Raw genomic sequence first — 16,515 nt, forward strand, 5'->3', positions numbered from 1 at the left:
GTTTTCGTTTCACCCAACATCCTAGCTCTTAGTATATCGACGCCTTGCGTACGAAGACGTAGGTTGGCTAGCAGCGTTTCAGGGCTTGTGTGAGGAGCGATGCCATGTATCACTCCTTTCTTTGTGTCTTCGCCTACTGCTGCGTACGCACTCACTGCGTGCAGTCGACCGTTTAAGGTGAGGCCTGTAATTCTTCTTGCAATATCCGCCACCTCTTCTGTAGGGGTTGAGATAATAAAAATGTTTGATCCTGGTTTCAATCTCAGCAGGAACTGGTTTCCATTCACTTTTCCTTGGCAGGCGTTTATGACTGCTTCTGCGATCTGTGGCGCCGTGAGTTCCCTGATAGGGAGACCTTGGTGAGGGCGCACGATCACTTTAAAGTCGTCCTTAGCCAGTGGTGGAAGCCGCCTTGTCTTGAATTTCTTTTTATTCGCTGGTTGTACCGGGGGCTTGAACGATGGGCCCGATGATTCGTAGCCACCCTCGGAAAAAGTGGCCTTTTTGCCCGCTCGTGCGAGCGCCTTCTTTTGGCGCACGGTCAAAACCGTTTGCCAATCTCCGTCGTCGTCTTGGCATCCATGGGGTCCGCCAGTTTCTTCGGTACTCTGGAGGACGATGCAATCCTCATTAACGGTTTCTTGGTATTCCATCTCATCTCGGTCCACGTCCGAGGAGGTCAGTTGCGCGTTGGGTGTTTTCTCGTGGCCTGCTGCCTCATTAAGCGTTGTCGTCGGCGTTCTCGGCGCTTCCGTAGCTGGAATCGGCGTAAGCGTCGCTATCTATCGCGGCCGCGTCGCCGACGCGTTCCGCGTACCAGCGGCCGCCGCCTCACCGCCGCCGTTAGCGTTCACACTTCACACACGTTTTGGCCCGTCACAAAGGTTTGGCGAGGTGCTCACCGGAAAGTTTGATGTCCACAGTGTCCTCACAGCTTGCCGAACCTCGTGAAGTCCTCGAAGTTCAGGTCACAGCGAAAGATCACTCTCAAAAGGCGGAAAGAGATGGGAGCCCATCCTGAGCTGACCGCTCTAGTCCGAGAGCGACAGACACAATAAAAAGAAATAAGAAATGACTATTGCTTATTTGATCGTGAAAAAAGCTGAGGCAACAGATGACATCACATACACTGTGAAACCAAACAGTATTCAAAAACTGCAAATGTTGCAGGTCCAAGTAGTTAATTGTGCTATTGCAGAAAAACTTTGAGCGCTTTCTTGAAATGCTTCCTTGTGTGCGTTTAGTGGTGGGCGGTGAAAGGCAAATTAGCAGTCTTTCAAATGTTTGAAATCACTGAAATGCGATTTGTTTTCTTTTGTTTGCATTAAAGTTAACGGTGTTCTTGAACAAGTTATTGCCTGTCCAAACTACTACACACATTGCACGAGGTCCTTGAAGTTACTGTGTCGGGGCCTCGAAAGTCCTTGAAAACCATTGAATTTTTTTCTTCAATATTGCTACGAACCCAGTAGAACAACTGTCATGGAGTAAAAACCTTGGCTGAACAGGGGCTTATACGCAGAGCACAGGAAGACTAGAAATGCAGTAGTAGGCATGGAGGGCCCTGAAAAAAATGTGCCACATCCGCTCGTCTGCGTTATGTTTCTGCACCGACTGTCGCATTTTTAATAGAAGTGCACTTTCTGTTCTACTCCAATAAACGCAACATTACGAACTCCAGTGTGGGGCAGTCCTTCAGCCAGTGCAGAACTTTTTCTGTACATCCGAGTTAGCTCTGTCATTTTGCCAGCATTGTAGTACAAGATTTGTTAAACTGGTTTAGCAGAATATGAGAAGTATACTCTTAAATTAGCTGTTTATTTGTATGCTCAAGTTCAGGTCCTCAGTTTGGTTGCATGACAAATTGCCATACCTCAATAGATACAAGAAACAATTTTATTACAGTTTAATACAATCCAAACAGTAATAATCACAACAATATAATGACATACATTTCTTTTGGTACGTATACAGCCCATGTCCTGGCAGTGTATAAATTAAACTATACACCGCAAGTACTGTGTCCTGACCACTATTATTCACATGTGTAAAACCATCACAGCAATTCAACAAATATCACAGTAATTAGTGACATACACTTTGTAACTGCTTTACATGAGCATAATGTATACAAATGGTCCCTGTGTACCTACACATGACTAGTGCCACCCGAGTACTATTACTCACAGGTGTAAAACCAACAAAGCAGTTCTTTAAAAAATATCACAGCGCTTAGTGACGTACATGCTGTAACTCCCTTGTAGAAACTTAATACAAACACGTGAGGACACAGAAAGCTAGCACTGGGCATACATGGGAATACCACCGCCTCAATACTAATTCACAAGTGTAAAACCAACCAAGCAGTTCTTTAAAGAATATCACAATGCTTAGTGACATACATTTTCTAACTAGCTTATATAAGCTTTATACAAACATGAGAACATACACAAAGCTAGCGGTGCACCCGCATAGAAGTGCGGCCATCTGAACACGATTATTTGCAAGTGTAAGCTCAACAGAACAGTTCGTTATAGTGACGCACATTTTGTAACTGCCTTATACAAGCTTAGTGCAAGCACAAGAATGCAGAAAAATATAAATTAAAAACTTGCTCTATGCATACACAAACAGATCAACACAAATGGTAAACACCGCTTTGAAGACAAATGTGACTGTGGCAAAGCGCAGTGCTGTGCCGGTTGAAATTGCCACCCACAAAAGTATTGAGCAATGCTTCAACCACAGGCAATAAAGTGCTGAAAGACTGCGTCTCTAACGTAACTATTTTAATTCAAATTTCTTGAATGTAGGGCTCGCTTGCAGATAAGGCATCTGATCCAACTGACCTGATTTTACACCTGCTACATGCATACAATGCACTCAGATATAACTGGTAATAATAATTATAAAAGGCATTTAAAAACTTGATAGTATGATGAAGATGCATGACTAGAAAAGTTCTGTCCCCCTCGTACTTGTTAAAAAGGTGTAAGTACGACACATGTTCTTTTTTTCCTCAATTTTTGCATTAATGGACAGCCGGGAACCTCGAACCAACACAAAAAAAAAGATACTGCTATGTTAATAGTGTTATGAATAATTTTTTGCGAAAGCTTTTTTACAGACAAGTTGCAGTCTCATTTCTGGACGTTGAGCTGTATCTTGCAAAATAACTTGAAAAGTGGTCACATGGGAGCATGACACTATATCATAATGTTAGTTTCAGTTGACTCTCTTGCCCTACAAGTCGCTGCTCACTGTGGCCAGTGATGCAACAGCAGTGTCTGTGTGATTTTCATCACACTTCCGTCCTATGCCATTCTTACCAGAGTTGGCGGCACATAGATACCCAAATTTCGATAGTGTTGCTTTCTCAGGTGGTTGCTTTTGATTTGCTCAATATCAGTTGGCACTTCAGCTGCATCAAACTTCTTTTTTACCTCTTCAACAACATCAACAACAATCTTATGACACCTCTGTTGTCCTTCTAGTTGCCTACAAAGACCAGTCAATCTAGCAACAACACTGACAGTCTCTACTATCTTGTAATGGGAGAGAGGTGTGTCCCACCATGTGTTCCACATTGTTGTCACTATGTGGGCTGGCTGGGGAGGCAACAACTGTAATATGTTTGCATTTGCATATATTAAAGTGATGCTTGTACTGTGTTATAACACCTAACTTAGTCTTGCACTTGCTGCACAATAACACTGGCTCAAAGTCGTGGTGAAAAGCTTTTGTATGTTGAGCAAATGAGTTGTATCCACTACAAAAAAGTCAGTGATAGCACACATGTTGCTCTACCAGGCCTGGTGTGGTTCCTTCTGACACTGCTGCTGATGCTGACGCGCTGCTGCTTGCCTCGTACACTGTTGCAGCTGCAGTAGACATGGCAGTCTCTGTATCTATTGCTGCCGTGTCATCTGTCATGGTAACTTCCAAGTGGTATCGGGCTCACTTCTGCAACAGAGATGTTGTTTGCCCCTTGAGGGCTCTCATGATCAGGGCCAATAATTTCGTAGGCATTGTCTCCTGCATTGAAGAACCAATAAGAACAGCATGAATTAATAAACATAGCTCTAAAAAGTACGGACATCAAGACTTAACCACAAGCTTTGCACATAAGATACCGGGCTTAATGAATACTTGCAGGAGGAGTTACACAATTGTTTGTGTATATTACAGTAAAGCCTCATCAGAAGATATTCAAGAGGCACGGGAAACATGTCTCTCGAAACCAAAAATTTTAAGACACTGAGGAGCCAGACTAGATCACTTTATTATGCATCATCACTAAAGTATGTTTTGATATATCTGAAGGAATAAATGCTCAGGGTGGCTTAAAGGGCCCCTAAACCACTTCTCGACATTTTTTGAACATTTCAAGTAAACACGCGTATCGAAATCAGAATGCCGTCACGATCGACGAAGCCAAATGCCAGAGTGCGTAGCACTGCCGGAGCACCACAATATGAAGAAAATGACCCCATGCGCCTCTCTGGACCTATTCTGCACCCCCCAGTTTGTCCTGACGTCACCAGGCTGTCTCTGATGATGTCACCAGTTTCCGGTGCTGTCGATTGGTCGAACGAAAGTGTACGACTGCCGGCAAGGCCTGCAAGCAAATACACACACTCCTTCTTCCTCATCGCGTTGCGCGCGATGCCATTGTGGGCAGCCAATGGGGGCAAAGAACAGAAACGCCAACAGAAGGGTCTCCCTATGAGGCTCTTCAACACGAGTCACCATACAGTTCCGTTGTATTAGCGCCACTCCTCGCAGGACGACGGGCCAGCGCGGCAGCAACAGAGCTCGTTGGTGTTGGCCTGTCCCGTAACATTTGGAGGTGTACTAGGCAAGGAAAAGACGACACTGTCCAGATGGCGTGTACCAGATGAAAGAGTAAAATGAGTGGGGACTACTTTTCGATAATCAAACACACGTAGCTCCACTATTACTGCACCGTTTCGAAAAATTCTCGTGGCTACCTGTTCATTGCCTTATTGTGTAGAACTGCAACATCGCAACTAAATTTCAACCTCGGTGGTTTAGAGGCCCTTTAAAGAAGACATTCACAGCTTTTTAGTGACTGTAGATTGTGTTAGCTTCCTTCCCAACTTCTGGAATTTGAACACTTCACTTTGCAAGCCTTGTTGCTCGCAGTACCTTTGAGGTGCTCTTAGACGCTCGTCAGCTTCAACTGCCGACACTTTCTGCCCTGCACTGTCCTCGTTGCCCTCCTTTTCTGGTTCATGCTAAAAGAGACATGCGTGATTGACTTGTGTAAGGATTGCGTGATCTTTACGCCCTTCGGAGCACACAAGGTGCACAAAGTGAATGTGTCTGGGTTGTGTGCCTTCGAAGTAGTGAATACTTAAAAAGTCATCCTTAGTAACAAAGGTGTCTCTTGTATACAGTATTGTTAACGTGGCAAACATCGGAAAACCAACCAAACCATTTTTAGATGTCTCTTACAACCAAGTGCATCTTGTAATGAGATTCTACTGTACTGAATATTTTTCAACTATGGATCATCTGCATGTACATATAGTCACAAAGACATGTTGTGTGGAATGGCGAATCGGGAAACAGTTCGTACTCTTACTTTTTGTCCCTAACATAAGCAGCTGATAACAATACGATAAAAAAGCAGGCAATGAGGCTAGAATGGAACATAATCCTTCAGCTCTAAACAGTTTTTTGGGCCCGCATCATTCCCTCATATGACATAAGGAAACAACTTGATTGCAGTAATGGCTGTATGTGATCTGAGTTGATTGAAACAAACTATACGTAAGGTTGTCCTGCTGGTGATCCTGGCTGCGCGATGCTTCTCATGCTTTTTGGCACGGTTCCTTTTTTTCCACTCCACCTTTTTTTCAGATTTTCTCCCCTTTCCCTTCCCCCTTGTGTAAAATAGCACACTTGAAGTATCAAATCTGTTGAACTAACGTGTGTATCAAACCTGTTAACATGTGTGCTTCTCTGTGGTCTGTGTTGTATTTTTGCGCTGCACAATTCAATTCAAGATGAAAGATGGAACATCCCTGCCTTTAGTTTAATTGTGTGTGTGTGTGTGTGTGTGTGTCTCATGTTTTGAAAGATATGTATTCAGGAGTGCCTGCATGCCCTCCTCTCCTGCTCCAGTGACGAAAAGGAGAGCCTGTGTATGTACCATAGTAAAAAATTCAAAGGTTTTCGCTGTGCCTATTACATCCCTTATCATATGGATCTGTCACAATACAGAGTAGCAGTGGTCCATAATACTAGCCCATCCCAACATAATTATAAATTAACACATACCGACATGCTGCGAAACAGCTGTTGCAAAGCCGCTGGTGAAGGCAATTTCCGCAGCACTGCAGTGGTACAGCCGAGTTTCACCTGTATAGTGACAAATCCATATGTGTGTTAGCAACTCAGTAGTTGCTGATGGTTTCATAAGCTTTACACTACACAATAAAGTAATCTAGACAACTTTGTTGGAACAAATGCACATAATTAGGACACCACTTAAACACTAACACGATTAATTGCCCCCAATCTCTCACTCACTAAGGGATAATACTACGGAAACATCGGTGGAGAGCTCAGATTAACACAGCCCATAAAGGACAAGCGTTCTTTGAGGAAAAGAGCTATAACAGCGGTTAGTTTTCTTGATCATTTTATGTGGTAGCTTTGATTTAAATGTCATGCAGTACTATAAAATACGAAGTGCCGCATTTCTAGCAGCAGAAAGCGTCGTCAGGCTCATGGTACAACAGATTTTTGCACTGTTTGTCAGTGAGCCGACACATACAAAGAAAACCGAATTCACACATACATATACAGTGTCAAGTGCACTTCTTCTGAAAACGCAGCCACCAGTTCCAATGTTGCTGAAAGGAAAGGTAATATAAAGTGCGAGACTGCATGGAACTGCCACTTATGACTGTAAATGTATGGTCTGCTGATTGCAGAGGTAGTCACATGCTATTTCTAGTCTCTTTGAGAAGCATTACTAAAGAATAAATTAAAATCTATTCATAAGTCACGAATTTCATGCATCCAGTTTGGCTAAATAACTTGTGAGAAAAAGACATGTTTACCTGGAATAGCAACCTTTTTTCCTGCTGCAAAACTTTCCTTCGAATTAATGAAATAACTTTACAGTGTCATAATGCGTTTCTCGCAACTACTTGCCGGCAGTGGCGAGTTAGTGTTTATATCCGACTCATTGGGCGAAAATACTGCCAAACACAAATGCTTCCCGAACACGAGAACACGTCCCTCGCAGAGAATAGCAACCATATATGCCTCTGTGAGACATGATCGCACCTTTGTGGTCAAAATGTACATTAGAACGACATCACCATCTCATTAAAAAAAAGCCTCCGTACAACGCAGCCGCCAACTGCATAATGTGAAATTGCAACTGATGTCCACTTACTGGTGGCCTGTGTTTGAGTCACTTTCGGCAGTTGACTGGGTGCTGAGAAATGCACGTCCTGGGTTGTCCCTGCAAAACATACAGGGTTATGTCAAATGTTGAAAATATATAAATGCCGGCATTTCATCAGTCGCAAAACAAACGAGTAAACTAATAAACAACTGTAATGTAAACAGAGTACACATCATAAGATAGGCTCTCAACTGTTAATGCATTACGCAAAAAACCTAATGCATAGGAAAGACTATATGTATACACACGAAGCTGACACACAATTTAATTCGCTCTAGGTTTTTCCGTGCAGTATATTCAAATTATTATGTCTCGTGCTTAGAGCAAAATTAGTGTAAATTACGAACTAAATTATCAACCCTGGAAACTTTTCTTCAATATGCAGCTGTGCGCGCTTCGAACGAGTAGCGTTGTAAAATTTACGTACATGGCATTTAACATAGTTGCTGAACACGGATTTCCTTTGCCCTGTGTCGTGTACAGTGAGCTACATATATCTGCCCCCCCCCCTTTTTTTGTACTAGCCATACTGCGTGCCATTGCACCTATACGCACTTCAATAAACCTCACGACACAGAAATAAAAAAAGCACCAATCACCCATGCCTGCATGTTGTAGTGGGCCTACCCTAACCAAGCATGGGCTGTTGCTTTTTATAGTAAACACAGGCACCGTGCTCATTGCAAGTATGTATCATGTCGCTAAGCAAATATGCAATTTCATTGTACCACTATTTTTTTATCACATGGATATATCTGTTGAGAGGCAAGACAAAAAGCAGTCACTTCTCAGAACTAATCAGCTTTCTTAAAACACATTTTTAACTTTTCAATGACACTTGCTGCTATGTGTTTGTCTCCAGAGAGCATACTTGATTTGACTTTCCAATCAGAGACATTACATAAGTATACCATGTTAAGATGACTGCCTGGAGCACGTGAGAATTTTCATCTTCGTGTAACATACTGTATCTTGATTTTGTTGACATTTGGTCAAATGGTACACCCAATATACCCACATACTAGTTTTCTTGTCCAAATAACATGCCAATGTATTTTGATTTTTTGGCATTGGCTCCTCTGCACTACGTGAAGTCGCGCTGCACTGGCTCTTTCACATCCTCGTGTCCTTGCAGCTGCCTTCTTGCGTTATATAAAGCGGGTGCCTGAAAAATATCGTCTGTAAAAGTCAACACAAGGGCATGGTGCAAAACAACATCAAGACGGTCAACGCCATGGCAATAAAAAAGTCTTAGCTCTTAGTCTTCCTAGTGAAATGCATGCAAAGCATCCAAATGACTGCAACAGTCAACTGCTAAACTAACTTCAATTTTTAGATTTAAGCATAAAACAAATAAACCACAGTTCATCCTTGTTTTTCATGAATGTTAGAATACTCCTGCTAATGAATAGAATATTGGTCATTTTCAGACGTCATAGGTCTGTCATGAGTCTGCTGTATCGCAAACACCACTTGTGACACATCCTAAGCACGTGCCCAGTGTGCCCCCCCCCCGCACCATCCTTGGTTGTGCCACTGCTGAAGCCATAATTTGAGGATTATAGCTGCAAACATGATGCTCAGTAGGGATGAAAATATTGCCCTTCAGCTCAATGGATATATGGATGTGCCTATAAAAAAGGGCAACAAGGCTTGTTATGGCAAGCTTACCCACATTTCAATACTAACAAGTTCACTGCGGCCTGCATCTAAGCTTACTAAAAGGCATGAACTTATTTTCATGCATGAGGTGCGCAGTGGAGTTCATTTTTGACAGACCCGACTACTGCTGCAGTTTGAAATCTAGCATTTTAGATTCTTGTAGGCATGTAAAAGTTGCAGTTAAACAGCAGTTATTAGTTTATTACACCAACCTATTGTTCTGTGTACGACAGACTGGTAACACGGAATTAAAGCAACATTTTATTTTCATATTTTATTTCTCTACTAAAAATATTCAAGCGATAAACACATCTTGATCTGCCATGCTATAGTAAAATGCACACATTACGTTTGTAACCCCCAGAGGAAGGCAGATTTAGCTGTTCATATGACATAACTCTGACACGCCAACTCATATTAGCAAATGCACAGGCATGTCTAAAACAATAAGCGTATGCAAAGCGCCCCTGCAATTGTAATTCCACACAGCAGCCGTCATATTCGATGCCGATGCGTAACTAGCTGCTCGACAATTCACCGAGTTCGTAGACATAAGCATCCATTCAGTTTCGCACCGTGCACGAAAACCGCAACAGGAGACAAAACCAGACCTATAATCACACCATTTCAACATGAGCAAAAACAGTTCAGTCTTAGGGATAAACACTGTGAGAGCGATTTAGTGCGCGACGGCGACGAGCGACGGCTGCGAGCGACAAAACGGGCCGTCGCTTGAACAGATGGCTCGGTTCTGGAAATCTAGAAATCGTCGCTCGTCGCCCAGAAGTGCTATGAGCGACTAGCCAATAGCGCAAAGCCGGAACTAGATGTATACATACATCGCTCAAATACTACCGATTGTCGCGCGGAACGAGCAAATGATTCAATTTTTATACGTGCAAGGATAAGGACGTACTGCAAGACCTCCGGAAATATTTTATGCTACTTTTTATAGTAAAATCCATCAACGTAAATTACTAAAGCACGCGTCACGCGTGACTGCAGCCCTCATGCCGGCAACACCGGGGAGGCGTCGCTCAAAATCGTCGCTCGCACGGAGTACGACTTGTAGGCGACGAGCGAACGCGACAGCCATCTCCTTCGCGTCGCTTGTAGCTGCCGCGCGCAAGATCGCTTATATGGGGTTTATACTTTTTTCAGCATAAAACATGGATTCCTCATGCGTTTTCAGCAAGTTCAAGATAACGCGCCCAACTGACCTCTTGCAGCATGCAGCTGAATGCCTGCGGCAAAGTTTCTAACTAGCACTGGTGCTGCACGTAACTTCAGTGGTCGCAGATTCCCCCTGCGCGAGACACCGTCAAGCGCGCGGTTTATTTATAAAAAAAAAAAAGCATGCTGCCAGCAAAATGACGCCTTCTGTTATGTGATTCCTTAGTTCAACAGCGTTCCGTACACAGTAGACTGCCAAACTGAATAAATTCAAACACACAAAACGCACGCTAATCACGCTCCGCATAGGCTCGGAATCACGGGCTGGTGAACTAACCATTTTAAGCATCCTCTCGCCTGGCGTCTTATTGAACATACCATAGTTCTGGCAGCGTTTGCGATTTTTAAAGCTCTTACGGACAACGGCAAAGTGATAAAATCACATGCAGTTATCGCGACGACTGGCTTTTTCGATTGACATCGAGAGACAGCGCGTACGCCTAGTCCTTTGTCAATCGCGTCGGCTAAGCGCAGCGACGACTTCCTGGCGATAGCATGACATATACGGAGAATGTGCACCTAAGTTAGAATTCACTTACCGTGGAGGATTTGTTGTTATATCCAAGGCATGACGAACGACTGTCGTGTTTTCGGGGCGACGCGTGATGGCTGAAACACGATCTCCCTCGGCTGGCCTTTGCTCGCTGGACGGTTCACCTTTCTCCGGTGCTGTGTTGTTCCGCGATCTTGAGCGCGCGCGCGCGCGGTGGAGCCACTCCGAGTGAAAAAGTAGAGCGCTCGCTACGCGTTCCTTTGAACTGCGGCGGCCTGTTCTCTTAGAAGCAAAACGATGTGTTCTTTGCTCAGCGTGCATGAATGATACATTGCGATGTTCGGGGCCAGCCACCTACAGTTGAAGCAGAAGATTACGCTACGTTTTGTTTTCTATTGCCGCAAGAGTCTGTCTTTTTTATTGTTGCAAGAGTCTTTTCACTCTCTCTCTCTGAAGGGGAGAGTGAAAAGCACATTTCACTCTCTCCTTGCTGACAGAGTGAACAATGCATTTCACTCTCCTCGACATTTTGCGAGAGTAAAACGACGCTTTGAAGAGTGAACCGGCAGCTTCACTCCTGCGATACCCTTCCTAGTTTTTAGAGTGTACACATTTTGTATGGAATTGATGCCACTATATGCACCCAGTCAAACCTTTTCAGGCTTCTTGTCCGTGGTTCACCCGCCATGGTTGCTCAGTGGCTATGGTGTTAGGCTGCTGAGCACGAGGTCGCGGGATCGAGTCCCGGCTACGGCGGCCGCATTTCGATGGTGGCGAAAACACCCGTGTACTTAGATTTAGGTTCACGTTAAAGAACCCCAGGTGGTCGAAATTTCCGGAGTCTTCCACTACGTCGTGCCTCATAATCAGAAAGTGGTTTTGGCACGTAAAACCCAATAATTCTTTTTGGTCCGTGCTTCAAACATCTGGTAGATGTTCATTAAAGCTGAATTGAATTGAATTGAAAAATTCAGTATTGTACGGCTTACAATTTTAAGAAAACATTTTATATTGAAGAAAAAAATTGCCGGAAGACCAACGCATTTTGTCGCAAACATTGGGAACGCATTTCTCTAAATTGTGTCATCCTCAGAACTCGTTTAAGGCAGATGTGACATTCAAATTTAAGAAAGAATCATGGGAATCAAGCAGCGACAACAAGACCTGATTATGAGGCACGCAGTAGTGGGGTGCATCGTAAATTTTTACCACTTGGGATTCCTTAACGTACACCATATCTAAGTACACGGTTGTTTTCGGCCATATCAAAATTCGGGTGCCCTGGTTAGGATTCGATTCCGTGACTTCGTGCTTAGCAGGCCAGCATCGTAGCCACTAAGCAACCACGGCGGGTGGCATCAGTCACCGCCTACAACTTGTAAATTGAACGTCTGCGGTAATGTGATTCCTTTAAATGGTAACGAAAAATTGTTATTTAGTCATATTTCTGTTTTGATTTTTCGCACAAATACTTTCCACCACATAGAAATTGAGCTGAAGAAGTAGAATTGTGCTATGATGCCACAATTGAGTTTTAAAAACTCTGGTAATGTTTTTAAAAAGAAAGCACGCTGTATATTAGGTACGAGAGCTCGCATGTCGGCTCGGCACTATTAAAGCGAAAGCTTTACAGGCCGCGAACTTGCGATTTCGCCGTGGCGGTGCTCCGAGGAGGCACATGACGACACACCACGTTTCTCGTCACACCGCGTTCTTCGTCGCTGCGTTCGCCTGCGCTCGCTTCGTCAGCTGCGTGGCATGCCTTATAACATGCCTGAGGATTGAAAACGAGAGCTCGCGTGCGCCGCAGCCACAGTTGAGGCGGCAGTATGGACGGCGACAATTTTGATAAGCAGGAGGAGGCCTGGAATCAACATCGGAACGAGATGAAGAGGAAACGAATCGCCCAGGCAACAGACGAACAGCGCGCCGAACGCCGCAACATAGCTGGACAACCAGACTAACCTGGACTTGCAATCAAGATTAACTATGGCTAACCATGCTATACCTTAGCTTTTGCTGCTAATATTCTGGCATAGCCGAGCTAAGCCACTGCCAATTTTTAACATGCATTTCGTCGAAAGTAGCTGCTGCGCAGATAGCAGCCGTGCAACTGACCTTACTATGAGATTGCCCATAAGACACAGGATCAAATCTCAGCCACGGCGACCGCTTTTCCATGAGGGCAAAATGCAAAAAAGTCCTTGTGATGTGCTTTGGGTGCACCTTGGAGAGCCCCAAGTGGTCAAAAAGACCCCCACTAGTGCTTACCTTATACTTATATTATGTTTCTGGCGCGCAATACCCCAGATTTTCATGAACTTGAATTATGAGTTCACCAAAAGTTTCGTTATTTGGAGCCCGAGAGATTTAGCCAATTTTGATTCATGACTTGCTGTACGAACGCAGATGCGAAGTAACGTAGGCCAAGTACAATTAGTTGGTCAAATGGGTAGCGCCAAAGAAAATAATGGGCATAGTAGTGTGCTCCCATCGTGATCCCGTGAATCAGTGGTCTGCCACGAAGTTCGCAATATTTTAGTAATTCCGACTAGCAGTCAACCGATTCCAAGCGTGACTGTAGCTCAGCACAATCCTCAGTACACGGTCAAAATAAAATAGGTGTGTCAGACGCAAACCGCACAATGAATGTGGAAACGAAACACGTTGCCATAACAGAAAGCGCGCGAATTAGCGCGAACACGAAGGCCAATTACATCAGAGGCTGGAATATTCTTGAACGGCACTACCGCGCCACCCAGATATTGATGAATAATAAACGTGCCAAACAAACTATTTCGGTTACGCGATTTTGCCTGATCGCGTATGTGGTACTAAATGCGCGAATGGCGGGCGAGTGGAAGCGCAAGCAACGCAGTTCTATGTCGCCAAACGAGCGACACTTGTTGAATGCTTAAAGTTTCGGGATGGGAACAGAACCCGCTGTGATAAGTCTATCATGAATAATTAACTCTCCCTAACGTCTCTGTATATACAGGTTCAAGAGGGGGGGGGAACTTTGGCCCAGTTTGTCCGACATGTTTAAAGGAGAAAAGAACTACGACTTCAGACGGCACGTAAGACGAAGCAGTTGACAGGACTAGCGGTAAATAGCAACTGAGGTTTATTACCACGAAACACATAGCAGCAAAAGGTCGCATCTGCGCGCAGAACAAGATGCCAAACAAGATGAAACACACGTGGCAGAAAGCACCCTAGATGACTATGGAAAGTGCCAAGGGACAAAAGAAATCTATCCCTGGTTAATCAAAAACCGTCTTCCTTTCTCTAGGAGAGCCAGCGCAAGCTCACTTACACACGCGTCTAGGCCAAGTCTGCGCATATGTGCCGCTTCCATAATTTCTCGCTCAAGTCTAGTCTCCCCATCCTACGATAATGGCTTGATTGAATTTGGGTGAGCAACGTACCTTTGCATTCCCTAGCATGTCTAGGGATATTGGCGCCACTATCACCCTTCGATGAGCTGAAATGCTGCCGCATTCCATCATTAATACTGACACGTGTACTTATATTTATCGGGCGACCACGTTTCGCCGCCTAACAAATCTTATCGCACAGTGCGGGACGCGCTTGCATGTATCCGAAGTTTCTGGAAAGTTATCGATGCTTCTATCCGCAGTCTGTTGTCGCCGAACCTTGTGTTATCTGATTTATTCGCCTGACGCGAATGGTGTAGAACTTTGTGGAAGGCACGCGGGTCCCAACGATTAGTCTGGAACATTCGACGATTCTGTATAACAGCCGACGCGCTTGACCCGCTGATCAGATTTTCGACGATCGCCGACTGTGTTCGCCGCTATCGCTGTGCTTTAAGTGTAGCCTGTTTTGTGGGCACAAGTTCGCCCAATAAAAGCTAGTTTTCTCTTTCACAGTACTGCTACTGTGTTCTTTCTTCACCGTCACTACCACGTGACATCTGGTGGAGGTGCTAGTGCGTTCATGTACCGAACGCCCCCGCAAAGCCGCGATCCAAGCCCGAAGCCCGAGGACAAAACCGACACCGCCCAAGACCAGCGTGCTAGCCGCAGACTGCAAGGACTGCCCCCAGAGCACGGACTTCTACCTGAGGCGACAAAGAAGATCGTGGTCAAGACAACCTCAATGGCTGCCCCAGCGTCCCCCGTTATCCTACAACAACCCCGGGACCCACTGACCTTCCATGGAGCAGCGACTGAAGACCCGGAATCCTGGCTGGAGACCTACGAGCGAATCGCCACATTCAACAACTGGGACTCCGACGACAAGCTGCGGCATGTCTACTTCGCCTTAGAAGACGCCGCCAGAACGTGGTTTGAGAACAGGGAGTCGACCTTGACTACGTGGGACCTGTTCCGTAGCGGCTTCCTACGCACCTTTACAAGCGTCGTGCGCAAGGAAAGGGCCGAAGCTATGCTGGACGCCCGAGTGCAGCTACCAAACGAGAACGTTGCCATCTTTACGGAAGAAATGACCCGTCTGTTCCGCCACGCCGACCCGGATATGGCCGAGGAAAAGAAAGTTAGCCTACTCATGCGCGGTGTGAAGGAGGAACGTTTCGCCGGGATGGTAAGAAGCCCACCGAAGACCGTCGAAGAGTTTCTTCGTGAGGCGATGAACATCGAGAAGACACTCGAAATGCGGAACCGGCAATTCAACCGCCGTACAAGCTCTACCCCCTACGCAGGAATTCAATCACTGGCCACGGACGATCTGCGCGAGACCATCAGGGCCATTGTGCGCGAAGAACTGCGCAAGGTCTTGCCTTCGTCGCAGCCTCAAGTGGCTTCGATCGCCGACATCGTTAAAGAAGAGGTGCACCGATCGCTTGGAGTTCCTGAGGTGCAACCAGAACCACCGCAGCCTCAGCCGCAAGCGATGAGCTACGCCGCCGTCGCCCGCCGTCAAGGTCCCTTTCCACGACCGCGCCAGGGCCCCGTAACGCCGCAATTCCGTCGACCACCACCGCCGCCGCCAGCACGCCCACCCGTTGCCCAGCGCAGCTACCCGAGGAAGACAGACGTTTGGCGCGCTCCTGACCACCGCCCGCTCTGCTACCACTGCGGAGAAGCAGGTCACGTCTACCGACGATGCCCATACCGAGAGATGGGACTGCGAGGTTTCGCCGTCAACGCGCCGCGTCCACAGCTTGGAGAGCGCCCACGTGACATCGCCGACTACCTCGCCGCTACTCAATGGAGCTCTCGACGACCGTCGCGTTCGCCATCACCAGGCCGCTACCTGTCGCCGCAGCGCCGACCATACACTGGCCCAGCCCGGGGCCGGTCAGCGAGCCCATATCCGGAAAACTAAAAGCAGCAACCGATGGAGGTGCGGTTGCTGTTCGTCGAACTGACGAAGATCCTCCGCCGCCGACCAAAGCGCCGAAGAAACCATCTCGACGACATAATGGCGACGCGCCGCCGTCCCGAGGAAGTCAGGAAGCCAAGACTACACCGACGAAAGACGACTTGACGCCGCGACGTACCAGCTTCAATTCAACACGACGCAGCCGTGATCCGACGCCAAGACCCAACTGCAACGCAAGACAAAGATCCACCGACCTCGACGTGCTTCTAGACGGCCACGCAGTCACCGCCTTAATCGACACAGGCGCCGATTACTCAGTCATGAGTGGACACATCGCCGTCCAGATGAAGAAGGTTAAGACTGCATGGGAAGG

General features: G+C 46.0%; 2 protein-coding genes across 2 annotated transcripts in view; one reads left to right on the top strand and one right to left on the bottom strand.

The window, feature by feature from the left end:
• Positions 1–16,515, top strand: part of LOC142584089 (uncharacterized) — a 445,388-nt gene that overhangs the window by 73,248 nt on the left and 355,625 nt on the right. The window lies entirely within an intron of this gene.
• Positions 1,879–11,145, bottom strand: LOC142584635 (uncharacterized). The gene is made up of 5 exons (XM_075694785.1): positions 10,882–11,145; positions 8,470–8,612; positions 7,436–7,504; positions 6,307–6,387; positions 1,879–4,035 (listed from the first exon to the last, which is right to left on the bottom strand). Exons 2-5 carry the CDS (start codon positions 8,516–8,518, stop codon positions 3,923–3,925), a joined length of 312 nt encoding a protein of 103 aa, XP_075550900.1. The 5' UTR covers positions 8,519–8,612; positions 10,882–11,145; the 3' UTR covers positions 1,879–3,922.

Source organism: Dermacentor variabilis, chromosome 6, assembly GCF_050947875.1.
Source record: "Dermacentor variabilis isolate Ectoservices chromosome 6, ASM5094787v1, whole genome shotgun sequence".
NCBI lineage: Eukaryota > Metazoa > Arthropoda > Arachnida > Ixodida > Ixodidae > Dermacentor > Dermacentor variabilis.

What these genes read in the sequence shown, in the direction of transcription:
- LOC142584635 (XM_075694785.1), bottom strand. Translation starts at nt 8,518, where the DNA reads ATGCCAAAAAATCAAAATACATTGGCATGTTATTTGGACAAGAAAACT. An exon ending in TTATTTGGACAAGAAAACTA is followed by an intron (nt 7,505 to 8,469) that starts GTATGTGGGTAT and finishes TATGTTTTGCAG; the next exon opens with GGACAACCCAGGACGTGCAT. An exon ending in GACTCAAACACAGGCCACCA is followed by an intron (nt 6,388 to 7,435) that starts GTAAGTGGACAT and finishes GTCACTATACAG; the next exon opens with GTGAAACTCGGCTGTACCAC.